Below are 14,288 nucleotides of genomic sequence, written 5' to 3' on the forward strand. Positions count from 1 at the left end.
TTAAATTGATCAGCTTCATTGAAATTGTTCTTGGCTGAAAGCCTAACACATTTTTCTGCATGATTTTCATATAAATGCTGAGGAAAGTTAGAAATCAGTTATAAGAAAACATTTGGAGAGTGGGGGAAACAGCCTTTACATGTCTCTTCCTGGGACACTATTTAAAGATTCTGTTATATGCAAACAGAGCATGTTACAGACCTTTTTTTCCCAAACAGATGGGTCAGGACATTGTTATGGAAGTATGGTGGATGCATGGGTTACACTTTATTATCATTAGTGATAAATCTAAATGTCTAATGTTTAAATAACTTTTTAGATCTTTAATGAATATCCAGAACTTACATGAGGACCCGTAATCATTGATGCTGTCTTAGACTAAAATGGAAATCTATGAGTATTTGTGATTTAAGTGTAGTGTGCATTTGGTTTCTCTTTGGGAAGAAGCCTAGTTGCTTTAAAAATTCAGCAATTAGTATGGAGTGTTATTAAAAGAGACATGAGATGGAAAATTTGTAACTCTTACGGAACTAATAAAAAAACCCCTTTTCTTTATTCAGCAGCCACTGTCTTAAGATGCATCTGTGCTGCAATCATAAATTTGGGGACAAATACAATTTTTTTGGACCAGGCTTTTGGCTATTTTGAGTTCAGGTAGCAATTAGAAAGTAGCAGCGCTTAAATCTCAGAAAAATGAGGTTGTCAATGTATATGGATATTTCTGGTGGAATAGCTATCTTAAAACTTCTGGAATGCTTCATAGTGAATTAAGCTTCTTGATATGCTTCATTCAAAAGGCATGTTTAATTTTCAGTTAAAAGAAGAACATAAACACATTGTCAGCCTTTGTAAACTGTAAACAGTTTCTATGTTTGCAAAGTTTCTTTTGGAAATTATTTGTATGATTTGCCATTACAGAATCAAAATCTGTGTATCTTGTTCAGAAGTCTTTTCTATTGGATAAAATAGTAGTGTGTTAAATATAAGTACAGATGGAGAGTAAGGGCTTTCAGAAAATTCTTCTGCATCTACAATTACTAATAAATCTTAACTGTCTATCAGTTACAGCTATGATCTATCTCACTCCCTTCAGTATAATCTTACTGTCCTGAGAATGCCACTTGAGACATTAAAAACTGAAACAACCCAGACCCGACAAGAGAGCTTTGATATATTTGAAGATGAAGGACTTTCAACACAAGGGGGAAGCGGTAAGAAAGCACATCTAATTAAACTGATGTTGGTCATTTTAAGTACATTGAGTGTATTTTAAATTTGTTCCACTTAGGTTTACTTTTGAGAAACATTCAGGCCTTCTGTTGTTGTTCAGTAGTCTCCTAACAGTTGTGAGTTAATAAAAGGTTTTGTAAAGTGTCACTTACAGACATTTCAATTTGAACAGTGCGATTTCTAGAGGTGTGTAGTCATTGTTTTAAATTACATTGCAACTCAGGGAGATGACTGAGCATGCTGACATTTTTCAGCAATTGATTACTCAACTGACTTCTGAGTCTCCTAACAGGAGTGAGTTATAAAGAGAGTGGGAAGCAGTAACCGATTAAGTACCAATACATTTTTTCATTTTAGATTGGAGAATACTGACAACAGAGGAACTGTACAAAGTTAGTGTCATCTTGCTGTAGCAACCCCTGTCAAGAAGTCTAAGAAAAATTACTCATTTCAGTTCAAAACTTCAGCCTTTAGTTTGGGTCTAACATACTCATAAGAGTATAAAGATGAGCAGCCAGACAGAAAAACTGTTTTCTCTCCCATTTACTTTGCATGCCCCCACACACACACGTACAGAGAAACTTTCCCCTGAAATTCTTAATGTTGGATTTTATTCTGTTGAATGAAACTCCCATCCCCCCAAGAAAAAGATATTAGTAACGTGATCATATATATCAAGATACCAGAAACTGGTTCTCAAATGCTACAATATCAGAAAGGACTGTAAGGAGTAAAGAGAGCAATAATTCCTCTTCTGGAAAGACTCATATCTGCAACATCCCTCAGGAATCCTTACAAAGGCACTGTCTCTCTTATGTCTTTGTAAAAACAATAGGAAATGAAGATGCCCTAACCTTGACTCCATCAGCAGTGTGTGCTAGTCACATATATATTCATAGAATATGTGTAACAAATAGCCACCTGTCATTTAAGAATAAATTGTCACCAAAGAAATGCTGCTAGGAGTAAGAAAAAGGGAAAAATTGCTGGCTAAGTGCTTGTGACCAGCTTCTGCTGAGTGTGTAAACTCACAAAAATATTTTGGTTACATGAATTTTCCCTGGGTTTACAGTAATTTGGGTCTAGGTGCCAATAGTTTTTTCAACAGCTGCATTTTCACCTGTAGTCTGTAAGGAGAACTCATCTTTTCCCTCCAGCAGAACATTTGACTGCTGCAGTTCTCTGCTATAATTGGTGTTCATACTGCTACGATATAATTTGTCCTGTCAGAAACTTCATTTGAAAAAAGTGTACAAAACTATAGGAAATAGTATTCTTATCCTCTTTCTTCTGTTTTAAGTTTCAGATTCATTCAATTCCCTCTACCACCTTTCAGTGGCAGTTGTCATCTTGGTCCTTGTATTTGGAACAGAAAAAGACTCAGATTCCAGATATATTAGAAACAGAATTTTAATTTGCAGGTCTACAATAGGTGTGCTTCTCGGTGTTAGTGCAAATTAGGGAAACTGTGTTGAATTGTGTGAAAAAGGATTGATGTGCATTATCTTCCATAACCTAGCAGGTAATTAGAGGTGACCCAGAACTGAGAAGCTTATAAAGTCCTCCTATAAGAGCATTTTTGCCTTAACTGGAATTCACGGCTTGTTTTCCCTTGTTATCAAATCTCTTGGTGCTACTATGCAGACATCTCTTTTCAGTACTGAAGTATATCAGTAACTTCTGCATGAAGGCACTCAATCACAACAGTGACTGGCAACTATAAAAAACTGCAGATCCTCATAAATGCTGGACTTCAGCATGTGCCTGGAATTATATGTGTTTGCCAGCCTTGAGGATGCGAGTAAATGATACACTGAATTGCAGTCAAGGGAAAATCAAAATGAATATCCAGTGTCCTGGATTTTAAAGCAGTCCAATGCAGGTGAGCTTGTTTCTTAATTGCTAATGCATTTTCATTGTAACAACTTCCTAGGTGTATTTGGGATTTGCAGTAAACCTTACGAAAAGTATGTGTGGAATGCCAAGCTTCTGGAAGCAGTAAGAACTGCTGTTCATCGTGACTGGCTGCTGTATATTATTCATGGATTCTGTGGGCAATCAAGTATCCTTCTACTGTTGTAATTAATTTCGATTTATCAATTTAAAAAAAAACCCCAGTTTGAACATTGAATTATTTCTTTATCATATAAATACCATTCAATTTTATAATTATTGTTTGGCTTTCGTTTTCTTTACTTTTCTAGGTATTATGCTAAATAAGAAATATAGTTATTGTAAGGGGGCCCTAACACAGGTAGACTGCATTTTCATTGAGGGTCTTTTTTAAGCATGGGGTTTAGTAGTAAAAAGCTTGAGAGGATTTTTAGGCTCAGCTGCATTTTTTTCATAGATGTTTGAGGAAAGGGAGAAAAGCTAAGCAGAACTGAATTGCTGACTGATCTGGTTTCAGCTGCGTTTAAACCATGACACTGACATAGAAATGCTCTCCTACTAATCTTCTCTAAAACATTTTTTAATAACTGAGATTTGCAAAATTCTTGTATTTACTGTCCTTCTGTTGAAGACGATGATAGAACTTCAGCCCTGCTGTGTGAAGAGGTACATGTTAAAGTCTCTTTTCTTGACTATATACTGTTTTAAATAGTTAAATGGGTCTATGTACACTGTAGCAGGAGGAGCAAAAGTCCAAATGCATACCACAGTCCAAAGAAATGTTGTGTTATGTGATAAGAATTTAGTGTGTTATGAAGACACTGTAATTTATTCCTCAACAGTATCATGTTAGTTCAAAATTTCTGGGGAAGCAAATACAATTATGAAGTTAAGGTTAGTGGTGTCTGCAAAATTTAATTTTGCTTTTTTACAATTGTAAGACTGTTGGTCATTGGCTTAGTCCCCAGACAAAAAGCTCTATCTGTTTCCACATACCACTGTTTCATTTGTGGTCTTACTTGATCAAAGCTGGATCTGACCACCGACATTATGCCTGCTTAGTGTGTGAGCAAATGTCTTCTTTCCTCTTTCTTGTGTCTCCCTCACACTGAGGAAACAGTGATAGAATCAGATGCCTAGTGTAACTATCAGCTTGTTTTTAGTAAAATATAAAGACTGTAGCCTGTTTGCCTCTGGCTTTCAGTTGTTGTTGCTTAAGTAGTTGCAAATTGATCTATTTTTCTAAACCAATAATTACAGGGTGACGAATATACTTCATCTGAAAATGAAGCTCCCAAGTTTTAATCCCAGTATTCACAAAAGCAGCATTTGCAATGCTAGGTATATCTTGTATCTATTTCACCTCCACTGTCATTTCATGAAATAGAAATGTTGCTTCTCTTCTGTATGTTCTGAAAAGTGGGTGATGTATTGCAATGTAGAGTCTCTTTTCAAAGTTCTTAAAACCGATTGTTGGAAAGGGCAATGTTCTCTTCCAGCTGCAAAATAAATTTGGAAGTGATGCTCATCACTGTTAAGGTGATTTTAGTAAATCAGATTATTTCAGTTTCATACACCTTTGTTAGAACTTACTTTGGTGTGCATAAGGTAAGTGAACAAAAAATTGCATGTGACGTGTAAACCTTAACTTTTCTTTCAAGAGCTGTTAATATATGGTCGCCCTATATATGTCACTCTGATAGCCAGAAGATCAAGCAAATTTGCTGGAACACGTTTTCTGAAACGAGGATCAAACTGTGAGGTAAATAAAATACGATTTTAGGGGTTCTTTCCTCCTGCCCCTCCCCAGTATGAAAGCTTGAACTTGACTGACTGAAGAGCTGGTTTAGAGGAGTTTACGGTTTTGGCTATAAATTATGCTATTAGATAATTTTATCACATGTATCATTGCATTTTTCATTGGCATAATAAAGTTGTTCTTAAAATAATAAATTTAATAGTTCTAAATTGGCACTTGTTTTGGTTTTTTACACTTAGAGATGCTGTTATTTCCCAAACTGAGGGGAAAAAAATAAAAATATGGTAATATACATTAGGGACAAGTGGGAATATAACCTTCAGTGTTGTTCTCACTGCTGTGGTTCAGTGTCTCACAGTTTCTTTGTGCTCTGTTTGTAATGATCAATACTCTGTACTGCATGCGACTTTGAATGTCATATCTACATCACTTGTGTATTTTTGTTTGGTTTAGGGAGATGTTGCTAATGAAGTGGAAACTGAACAAATACTTTATGATGCTTCAGTTATGTCATTTTCTGCGGGGAGTTATTCTTCCTATGTTCAGGTTCGAGGGTCTGTCCCTCTGTACTGGTCTCAAGATATTTCAACTATGATGCCTAAGCCACCCATAACACGTGTGTACAAATTATTTTTTGTGATAGATTATGGTTAGTGCTGTATCCTAAAGGAACATCTGAGAGAATAAGTGAAAACTGAATTTGCAAAAACAAACAAATTGTCTAGGCACTTGTGCTCTGGGAAGCCATCATTTAAGGTTAAAAAATTGAGAAAAAAACTTCCATCTTAGACTTCACATTCAGAAATTAAATAGCAAGAGTTTCTGTTTGAAAAACTTTCTTTGTGCTTACTTTGTGTATGAAGTTAGCTGCATTTCTCTTAGTATTGTGGGTAAAATATTAAACCTGTTGAAAATGGTGGAAAATGTCTGGGTTGAAATTAATGGGGCCAGAATAATTATTCCTCATAAGCATTTCATGAAAATTTAAGAAGTTGCCTACAATTAGGCAGAGGGAATATTTTTTTAACAGCTTTTGCATGATGTCATTACTACCAGAGAATTAATACGTCTTTTGTGAAGAGTACTATTAAGGGAAAATTCTACAGCTCACTTATTATCATCTTGAATATATGTTTGTTTCAGTGGACCAAGCAGATCCTTATGCACATGTTGCTGCTCTTCACTTTGACCAAATGCTTCAAAGATTTGGCTCTCCCATTATTATATTGAACCTTGTGAAGGTACAATATTTTTAATATGTTCTATGTGTTAAATGTTTAATATTATGCTTCTTTCTGTAGAGTCTCTGTGTAATCTTGGTTGTGTTCTAAACTAGTATTAGCTTATAAGTAGAATATTTTCTTCATAAATCTCATCCTACAGGGTATAGTACATAACTCTGCTTCCACTACAGCTCTTCAAAAAAAAAAAAATTCCCATGTTTAGAGACTTCTTACAGTAACCTTTCACTGTTCTTTTCAGGTTTTTGCTATTACCCTTTAGCTGTAAGTCCGAATAAGTTAACCACTGAATTTAATTTAGCACTAAAAACTACTAAAATAGTATGGTTCCATGCAAAGTGAGGTTTGTAGGCTTCTTGGCAGGTAGTAGAGTTTGAAATATTTGAAAATATTATGGCAAAGACTTACCTTCTGTTATTTGCTTCCATGACTCTGCTCTGTGTAGGAGTGCTTTTAAGACTGTCCAGGAGCCTGTAGGATCAACGTAGAATAGTGTTTGTTGACAAGAAAATGTCTCTTGCAGCCATAGCTTTTAAGAGCCATGGTGATTGTGTGAATCTGGGCTCACGTGACCTTGACATGTGAATAATTAATTGCTTTGAGTCACAAGGCTTTTGATGCAGTGACTGACATTGCCTCCCCTTCTTTCCCTCTCTGTAGATGTTAAATATTAAGATGGTAGAATTCATTTTCATTTATTACTCTGTGTACCTTGAAAACATTAAAAAAAAAAGAGCAAGGAGGGCTAAGGCCTCTAACCTGAACACCTTTTTTTCTGGATGTATCTGTTGCTTTTACACCAATGCTGAGGGCTTCTCTCTCAAGCACTTGATTTCTTAAATGTTGATGAGGTATATGTCCTCTTGTATCTGTCTAATCTAGAAGCTTGTTAATTAGTAATTAATTTATTAGGCTTCCCTAGGGTTTGTCTAAGACTGCTGTTAACATAGATAAAGCAGTTTTTATAGCTTAGGTTCAGGATAGGGTTTAGTTTGGGTGGAGTGAGAGGCAAGCCATACTAATATAGAGTGCCTGCTTCAAGGTGAGGTTTGATGTTGCCCTGAGCAACATGAAGTAGTGAGAGGCATCCCTGACTATGATAGAGGGTTGAAACTAGATGATCTTATGGTCTCTCCTAACCCAAACCATTCTATGGTTCTATGAAAACATATGTTATATTCAGGCAATGGCAACAGAATTCTAATTTTTAGAAATTATTGCAAGACTGGGAGATGGGAGCTGTTGTTCCCCATCTCCTGCCTCTAATGGAGAAGAATTTCTCTTTGTCCTCTTGTACTCAGAACTGAATGTGATGTTTCTCTTTCTGCCTATCATTTTGCTTCTCTTTTGTCATTCTCCATTTCATCTACATTGCCACTTTTGTTTCTGTGTGTTCTTTACTCTTACAGCATTCCATTTTCTAGCCAATGATTATGCACAGTTGAAACAGGTCACTTTTATTACAAATACAGATAAATTGTCAAAAACCTAAAATGTTCAGATTTTTCTATCTTTTCTGTTCTTAATTTAATTGTACTATTTATGAAGAACTGCCTGCTGTTGTTACAGCTTCCACTTTTGATTTCCATTATGTATACATGCATGTATGTGTGCCTGTGTATGGGTTGTATACATCTGTTAATGAAAATTGTGATGTTAAATTCCTTTTCTTTTTGCTGAAGGAACGTGAAAAAAGAAAGCATGAAAGGATTCTCAGTGAAGAACTTGTTGCTGCTGTGACATATCTCAACCAGTTCTTACCCCCAGAACATGCAATTATATATATACCCTGGGATATGGCCAAATACACTAAAAGGTAGAAAAAATCCTTTCTGTACCAGTGCTTGTAGCTGCCATGCACAGATGGAAGCAAATGTTACTGCACAAAACAGCACCTTGCAAACAAAACAAGGGACTGTGATTCAGCTTACATCCTTTTCTGTAATCATACATTCCTTTTGTAATCATACATCTTTTTCTGCCTCATTCATATTTTTGAATCACAGAAAGTTTGGTAGAGAAAAATTAGTGTGATGTAAATATCAAGGAGTTTTAGGTTTTTTATGTCTTCTGCTTCTAGTTTATGTAACATTTTTATCAAAAAGAAGTAAAATTGCTCAGATACAGTCAGTCTCTCTTTCCTGTAAAATCTAAGAAAAATATAGACATAATTACTGTTGGATGAATAAAGCTGTGATATGGGCCTGTTTTTAAATCATTTTTGTTATGGAAAAACTTTTCAAGTAGTGAAATTTTTTTTAGTATTAATGTATCTTGACTGTCTCTTGTTTTTTTTTTTTTTTTCCCCTTCTCCTCAGCAAACTTTGCAATGTCCTTGACAGACTGAATGTGATTGCAGAAAGTGTAGTAAAGAAGACTGGATTTTTTGTAAATCGACCTGATTCCTACTGCAGTATCTTGCGTCCAGATGAAAAGTACCTCTAATTTATTTGATGCATAATGAATAGCACTTATTCCTTAGAAAGCTGTTTGGAATTTCTATGTTTATTAAGATACTTCTTATTTTAAGACTTACTAATTTGGAAATCACTGAATGACTTCTTTTGAGGCATACCAATAAGATAATTGCCATCTAAATGTTACTGAGTCTGTTGTTGATCAGTGGATTTTATGGTATTAAAAGTAAAAAGTTTAAAATGTTTTTTAAATATAGAAACTGTATTTGTTTAGACTTCTGCAGATGAAGTCTCTTGAGTCCCTGCAAATCCAGAAGTAACTATTTGTCACTGATATGATCTGTTATTTTATAAACTTATTTGAAAGTCATTCTGTTTTGTTTGTCTTCCAGGTGGAATGAACTGGGAGGTTGTGTTGTTTCCACTGGTCGTTTGCAGGTACTAAAATATGCTTTATTAGTTCATAATTATAGTGATGTAGATCAACACTCCCAAAGAACAGTGAACAATTTCCCTTAAATACCTGATTGGTGACTCACAGACTGCTCTTAAATCAGTATTTATGGTACACATTATTACTGCTGTCCTTCCCAGAAATTTAATTGGGAATTAGGGCCTAAAGTTCTTGCATGGTACCCCAAAACCTTATGGTATTGGAACTGTATCTTTGCTGGACTTAGTCTGAGAAATGCTTGTATTTTAAATTAGTTTCCATTACAGTTTAGTCTGTAATGTTACCAGTGCAGTGAAAGTTAAACCAGCAGCATTTTAGCAAACTACATCTCATAAAATGTTACACAGAAGAAGTGAGGAATAAGCATACTTAACCCTGGTAACATACTGACACGCGTGAACATGGGTTACTGACATTTTCACCAGTGCTGAATTTTTCTGTACATTGTTACAGTTTCCATCACTAAAAGAAAATAAAACTAGAAACACATCTTCCTTTAAGGTCGGAAAAGTACTGACTGAAATGCAAACCATACAGTATCAAATATATACCTGAATGTTATGGTTTTATACTCTGAACACAGTGCATATTCTTAAGAAGCATTAGTTGCTTTGACTTGCCATTCATAATTTTGTACTTCCTGTAAGTTAGAGAGCATGTGACCATTCTGTACTAGCTGATCACTGGGATATGTTTGTTGAGGGCAGATAAACAGCAGAGCAGATAGAATTTGATCCCTTAAAAAAAAATCAACCCTAGTTAGTTTTTTTTATGTTAGCCTTAACAGGTTTACCTGTAGTAGGAAAGTGATTGTTTTATCTTTAATGATTTGAGAGTCACCAGTGACTTACATGTAAGCATTCAGATCACAGTTCGTCGCTGACTAGACATCTTGTGAGTGACATCCAAATTGTGACTTCTTCAAGGCTGTTTGTGAGTTGAGGGAACATGCAGTAGGTGTGATGATAAAAGCAAGAATATTTTGAAAGTAGGCATGACAGCAGTCTGACGTAGCTTGCTCGAGATTAATTGGTTTTTAACTTTTATTAGAAATGCCTTTCCTCAAATTTTTGTGAAGACATAATTTAATGAGACATCAAATCATGAAGACATGATTTGATAAGACGTAGCTAATAGTAAAAAAGTAATAATCATGAGTGTAGTAATTTGTTGATTAAGATAAATCTTTTATTTGGATTGCTTTACCAGACTGGAGTTCTCCGAACGAATTGTGTGGACTGTTTAGACCGCACTAACACAGCCCAGTTTATGGTGGGGAAATGTGCTTTGGCCTACCAGCTGTATTCATTGGGATTGATTGATAAACCAAATTTACAATTTGATACAGATGCTGTAAGGTAAGATAGATTAATCGAGTGTGTCGTAGTTTTAATTTTTGAGTCAAGAGATTATGGAGAATTATGTCCATGCAGAAGAAGCATACAGTTATTGCTACTGGAATGATTTAATGTTTATTCATCCAAGATTAAAAAATCTTCCATACTTGAAATCTTGAGAAAATCCAGTCATGCTGGAAGTTTGATCTTCTGGAAAAGTATATTAATCAGTCTTCCTTTGAGATAATCTGTCTTTATTCTTTTTATATGCCTAAACTTAAAGAGAAGTGTTTTCCTTTGAAATAAATTTAAGAAAACCTCCACCCCAGCCTTTTACACTTGTTTCAATTGCTTGAGGCAAAATGCTGACTGAAGGTGAAAACTGAAATAAATACATACTTTCATGGAGAATGCCAGACTGTATAGAAGTACATCTTACCTTGCTCTTCCGTCCTTTTTCTTTGGAAAAATTTCATGGGCTTTGATTTATTGAAGAAAAGCTTTCCAGCAAAATTCTTCTTGCATATGAAGTGTCAATGGTACTTATACAAGCATCCTCAAACACTTCATGAAAACCTGCATTTGTATTGAAATGTTTTGGGGGTCAGGGTAAACTAAGCTACTTGTAAATATGCTTCAGAAATTAATGTAGGAGTCTTTAAACTGTTGTCGTCACTGAAACTTACGGCTTCATTGATGATTTTAACTAGTGGTTTGATAGCTTTAGAGTACGGAGACCTAACTTGTATTCAGAAAACACAAGTAGTTGGGCTTCCGTCCCCTTTACTTGAGACATACCTTCAGCTCCTCCTCTTTTTTTCTGTTAGTTTCCTGCGCTTGCCTGGGGCCTGGAGCCGGTATGTGCTGCAGAAACAGCCTCACCTGCAGCACATTGGTTCACTGTGCAAGTGGTGGCTCCTGGCCTCTGGCCTGGTGGCCACGGAGGGCACCCACTGGTGGCTTCCTGGGTGTGCTAGCAGTGCCTCTCATCCACCATGTCCCAGCTGCTGGGAGCTGTATGTTTACCTCTGGGAACAAATAATTTCTGCTGCCAATACCAGTTGCTGTGCAGCCTCCTGGGGCTACTGGTCAAACAAAAACAAACCCAAAGAAGTAAATGAGATTCTAATACACGGTGTCATGAACTCTGAATGATTGGTGTGTAGGCAAGTGGGGTTTGGGTTATTTCTTTGGGGGGTTTTTTGTCTGTTGTTTTGGGGTTTCTCTTTTGTTTATTTAAAGTTACTTAGCAGATGTTTCCTCCTAATTGATCTTACTGTACTTGACCTTGTACAGAAGATTTGATGGACAGCTATTTAGTTTCTACAGAAATTGATTTGATGCTCAGATAAGTGTTCTTCATCCAGATCCCTTTGAGGAGAGCTTCGGTCAGATGGTTGCTAGGTTACCTATGCAATACTGTGTCTTTGTTGGAAACTTTCTTAGGGGAATGCTTTTGTTGTCTTGTTTTGGTGCATTTTGGTTTTAATTTTATTTTGTTGTTTGTTTCTGTCTTCCTTTTCAGTCCTGAAGGACTTCTTTCTTCTACAGGTATTACATGTAAATGCCCGAGTTACTTTGTCTTCCTATACTGATGTGAAACATGTTCCCACAGGTTTAGTGGTTTGCTTTTTAGTTTTGGGGAGGGGTTGGGGCTTGTTTTGTTCTGTTTTGGGGGTTTTGTCTCTCAACTAAACTTCTAGTCTCTTTTAGCAAAATATCATCCTTGTCATTGTCTTGCTCAAGCAAGGCATTTCTGAGAAGCACTTTTGAATGTTATCTTTTAGACTGAGTGCCATCTCCTTAAGATAGCCTCTTTTTCTGAGACTGTTGTCTTGTTTTTGTCATTGATAAAAAGCTTGTTTAATTTTTGCTATTTGGACTGCTCCCAGTTTGAATGCTGTCAACTTCTTGATGCCAGAGGACTTCTTCACTTTTTTGCTAGCTCTCCTTGTTCAAGTCAATTCTTAACCAATTCTTTTTGCCTTCTGCTTACACCAAGGTTTTCCAGCTCCAGCAAATGTTACCTGACTGCCATACACTTCTCTTACAAGTCATGTTTATTCATTTTGTACCTTTGAGCCATCATTATTGTAACTAGGGGGGTTTCTGGAAGGTTATGCTAACTTCATTCCTGGTGTACTTAACAGAAAATGTAGCCTTGAGATATTGATATGTTCTGTCCCTTCTAGTGTATGAAACATGCCTTGGTTAGTGAAGATATATTGTTTGTTTTCTCCCCATTAAGTAGTACGACATGTTAATCTTCTTCCTGAATCTATACAACTGCTTGCTCTGTTTGTGTGAACCTCTTCTGTTATATTAAAAAGTAATGAAAATCTCAAAGTCTAAATCTTCTTAGTAATTATTATATCTGAATAAAATTTCCACATATTTATCTGAATAAAGGAGAAGAAACTGTATTGCATATGCAGAAAGACTTTATTATATTTTCTCTTTAAAAATTCTATTCAGAAGTTTGATAGATGACACATTTTGCTTTTCCTTCAGATTATTTGAAGAATTATATGAAGATCATGGAGACACGCTTTCTCTGCAGTATGGAGGCTCTCAGCTTGTGCACAGAGTGAAAACGTATAGAAAGATTGCTCCATGGACTCAGCATTCCAAAGATATTATGCAAACACTCTCAAGATATTATAGTAATGCTTTCTCAGGTAAATTTAAGTGCTTTCATTTAAGCTATTGTTTACAAAGCATCTTACTCATGATGTTTCAGTAATCTGCACTATGATCTTGTGACAGAGTTCCTCTATACTATAATTTCCAGGTAATTCAGTAATAGGTATTTCTCAAATAGGTAATTCTCAAATAAGTATTCTGATTTGATGAGATAGTGATTTATCCTATGTTGTAGCATGCAGACCTTTATTTAGAAAATGCATACATGTAGCACTGCATCTGTCAGTGACATTTGTAGATCAATAGAGAAGCAGGTAGGTGTTACTGAGTGTTAAAATGTTGGACAGAATGTTTTCAGCAAATATAAGGAAACCGATAAATCTAAACATGAGTAGAAAGCTTCATGTGGAGTATTTCTAGTGATGTTTCTGAGAGCTCAAAACAAAGCAAGCTGTAGTGCATGTAATTGTTTTGTGTGAATAGGAGCTACAAATGGTTAAATCTGTGGTAGAAAAGACAAAATTCAAAACTCAAGTAAATGAGCTATTTTTTTTCATTAAATAAGCTGTAAAATATTAACTTACTCCTTTACTAGCTCATATCACTCATTGGTAGAACACTGAGTGTTCTACTTTCTTCTGGGCAACATCGCTAAGGGAAAACCTCTTTGAAAAATGCTGAGCCTTATCTTTTGCAAAATAACAAAAAAAAGTGTTGGGTGTTTAGAAGTCTTGAAGAAGACCTGAAAGAATGATCAAAGGGCAGTCTAAGACATGTCAGAAGGCCAAACCGTGTTACCGTGTTATCAATATTGTGTCAGTCCTCTATTACTCTTTTTCACAAAACTTGCATAGGCAGGGGTAGAAGTACCTATTTTTTTTCTTCTCTGTAGTAGACCGCAATTATTTATAGACTGTGTGAACTTTAAAACAGTGAGTTGGGCAATGGCTAGAAATACTTCAGTAATCTCTGGCTTCTTTGGCTAAAATTATTGTTTCTGTGTGTATAACAATGTTGAGAGCACACAATTCAGAGTAACTTTTCTGAATGTAAATCTTGTAATTCGTGTATCATATTTGCCCAAATTAAATGGGTAATAGAGAACTTGTTTATTTCAGTCATATGGTCTCTTATTATTTGCACTGGCAATAAGGTCTGGTTTCATCAATTCTTATGAGCCAAAGGTAGCACCCTTGCAGTGTCCCCTGTACTGTGATGTAGAAGATGGAACGAATCTCTGAGCTGTTCACTTTTATGCCAGCCACTGAAACGGTTAGGTGGAAGCCTGAGCAAAGTTCTAGGTCCACATTTGGG

The 14,288-nt window shown here is 35.8% G+C and overlaps 1 protein-coding gene across 3 annotated transcripts in view; it reads left to right on the forward strand.

The window, feature by feature from the left end:
* FIG4 (FIG4 phosphoinositide 5-phosphatase) overlaps positions 1–14,288 on the forward strand; it is a 51,509-nt gene that overhangs the window by 14,735 nt on the left and 22,486 nt on the right. For all 3 annotated transcript variants that reach the window (XM_032101463.1, XM_032101461.1, XM_032101462.1), the window contains exons 6-15: positions 1,063–1,211; positions 3,164–3,292; positions 4,785–4,885; positions 5,336–5,498; positions 6,026–6,123; positions 7,806–7,939; positions 8,442–8,558; positions 8,933–8,978; positions 10,204–10,352; positions 12,843–13,009. In XM_032101463.1, coding sequence (XP_031957354.1) covers positions 1,063–1,211; positions 3,164–3,292; positions 4,785–4,885; positions 5,336–5,498; positions 6,026–6,123; positions 7,806–7,939; positions 8,442–8,558; positions 8,933–8,978; positions 10,204–10,352; positions 12,843–13,009 — 1,253 coding nt within the window. The remainder of the gene's footprint in view (positions 1–1,062; positions 1,212–3,163; positions 3,293–4,784; positions 4,886–5,335; positions 5,499–6,025; positions 6,124–7,805; positions 7,940–8,441; positions 8,559–8,932; positions 8,979–10,203; positions 10,353–12,842; positions 13,010–14,288) is intronic.

The sequence above is a fragment of the Corvus moneduloides genome, chromosome 3 (assembly GCF_009650955.1).
Source record: "Corvus moneduloides isolate bCorMon1 chromosome 3, bCorMon1.pri, whole genome shotgun sequence".
Classification (NCBI taxonomy): Eukaryota; Metazoa; Chordata; class Aves; order Passeriformes; family Corvidae; genus Corvus; species Corvus moneduloides.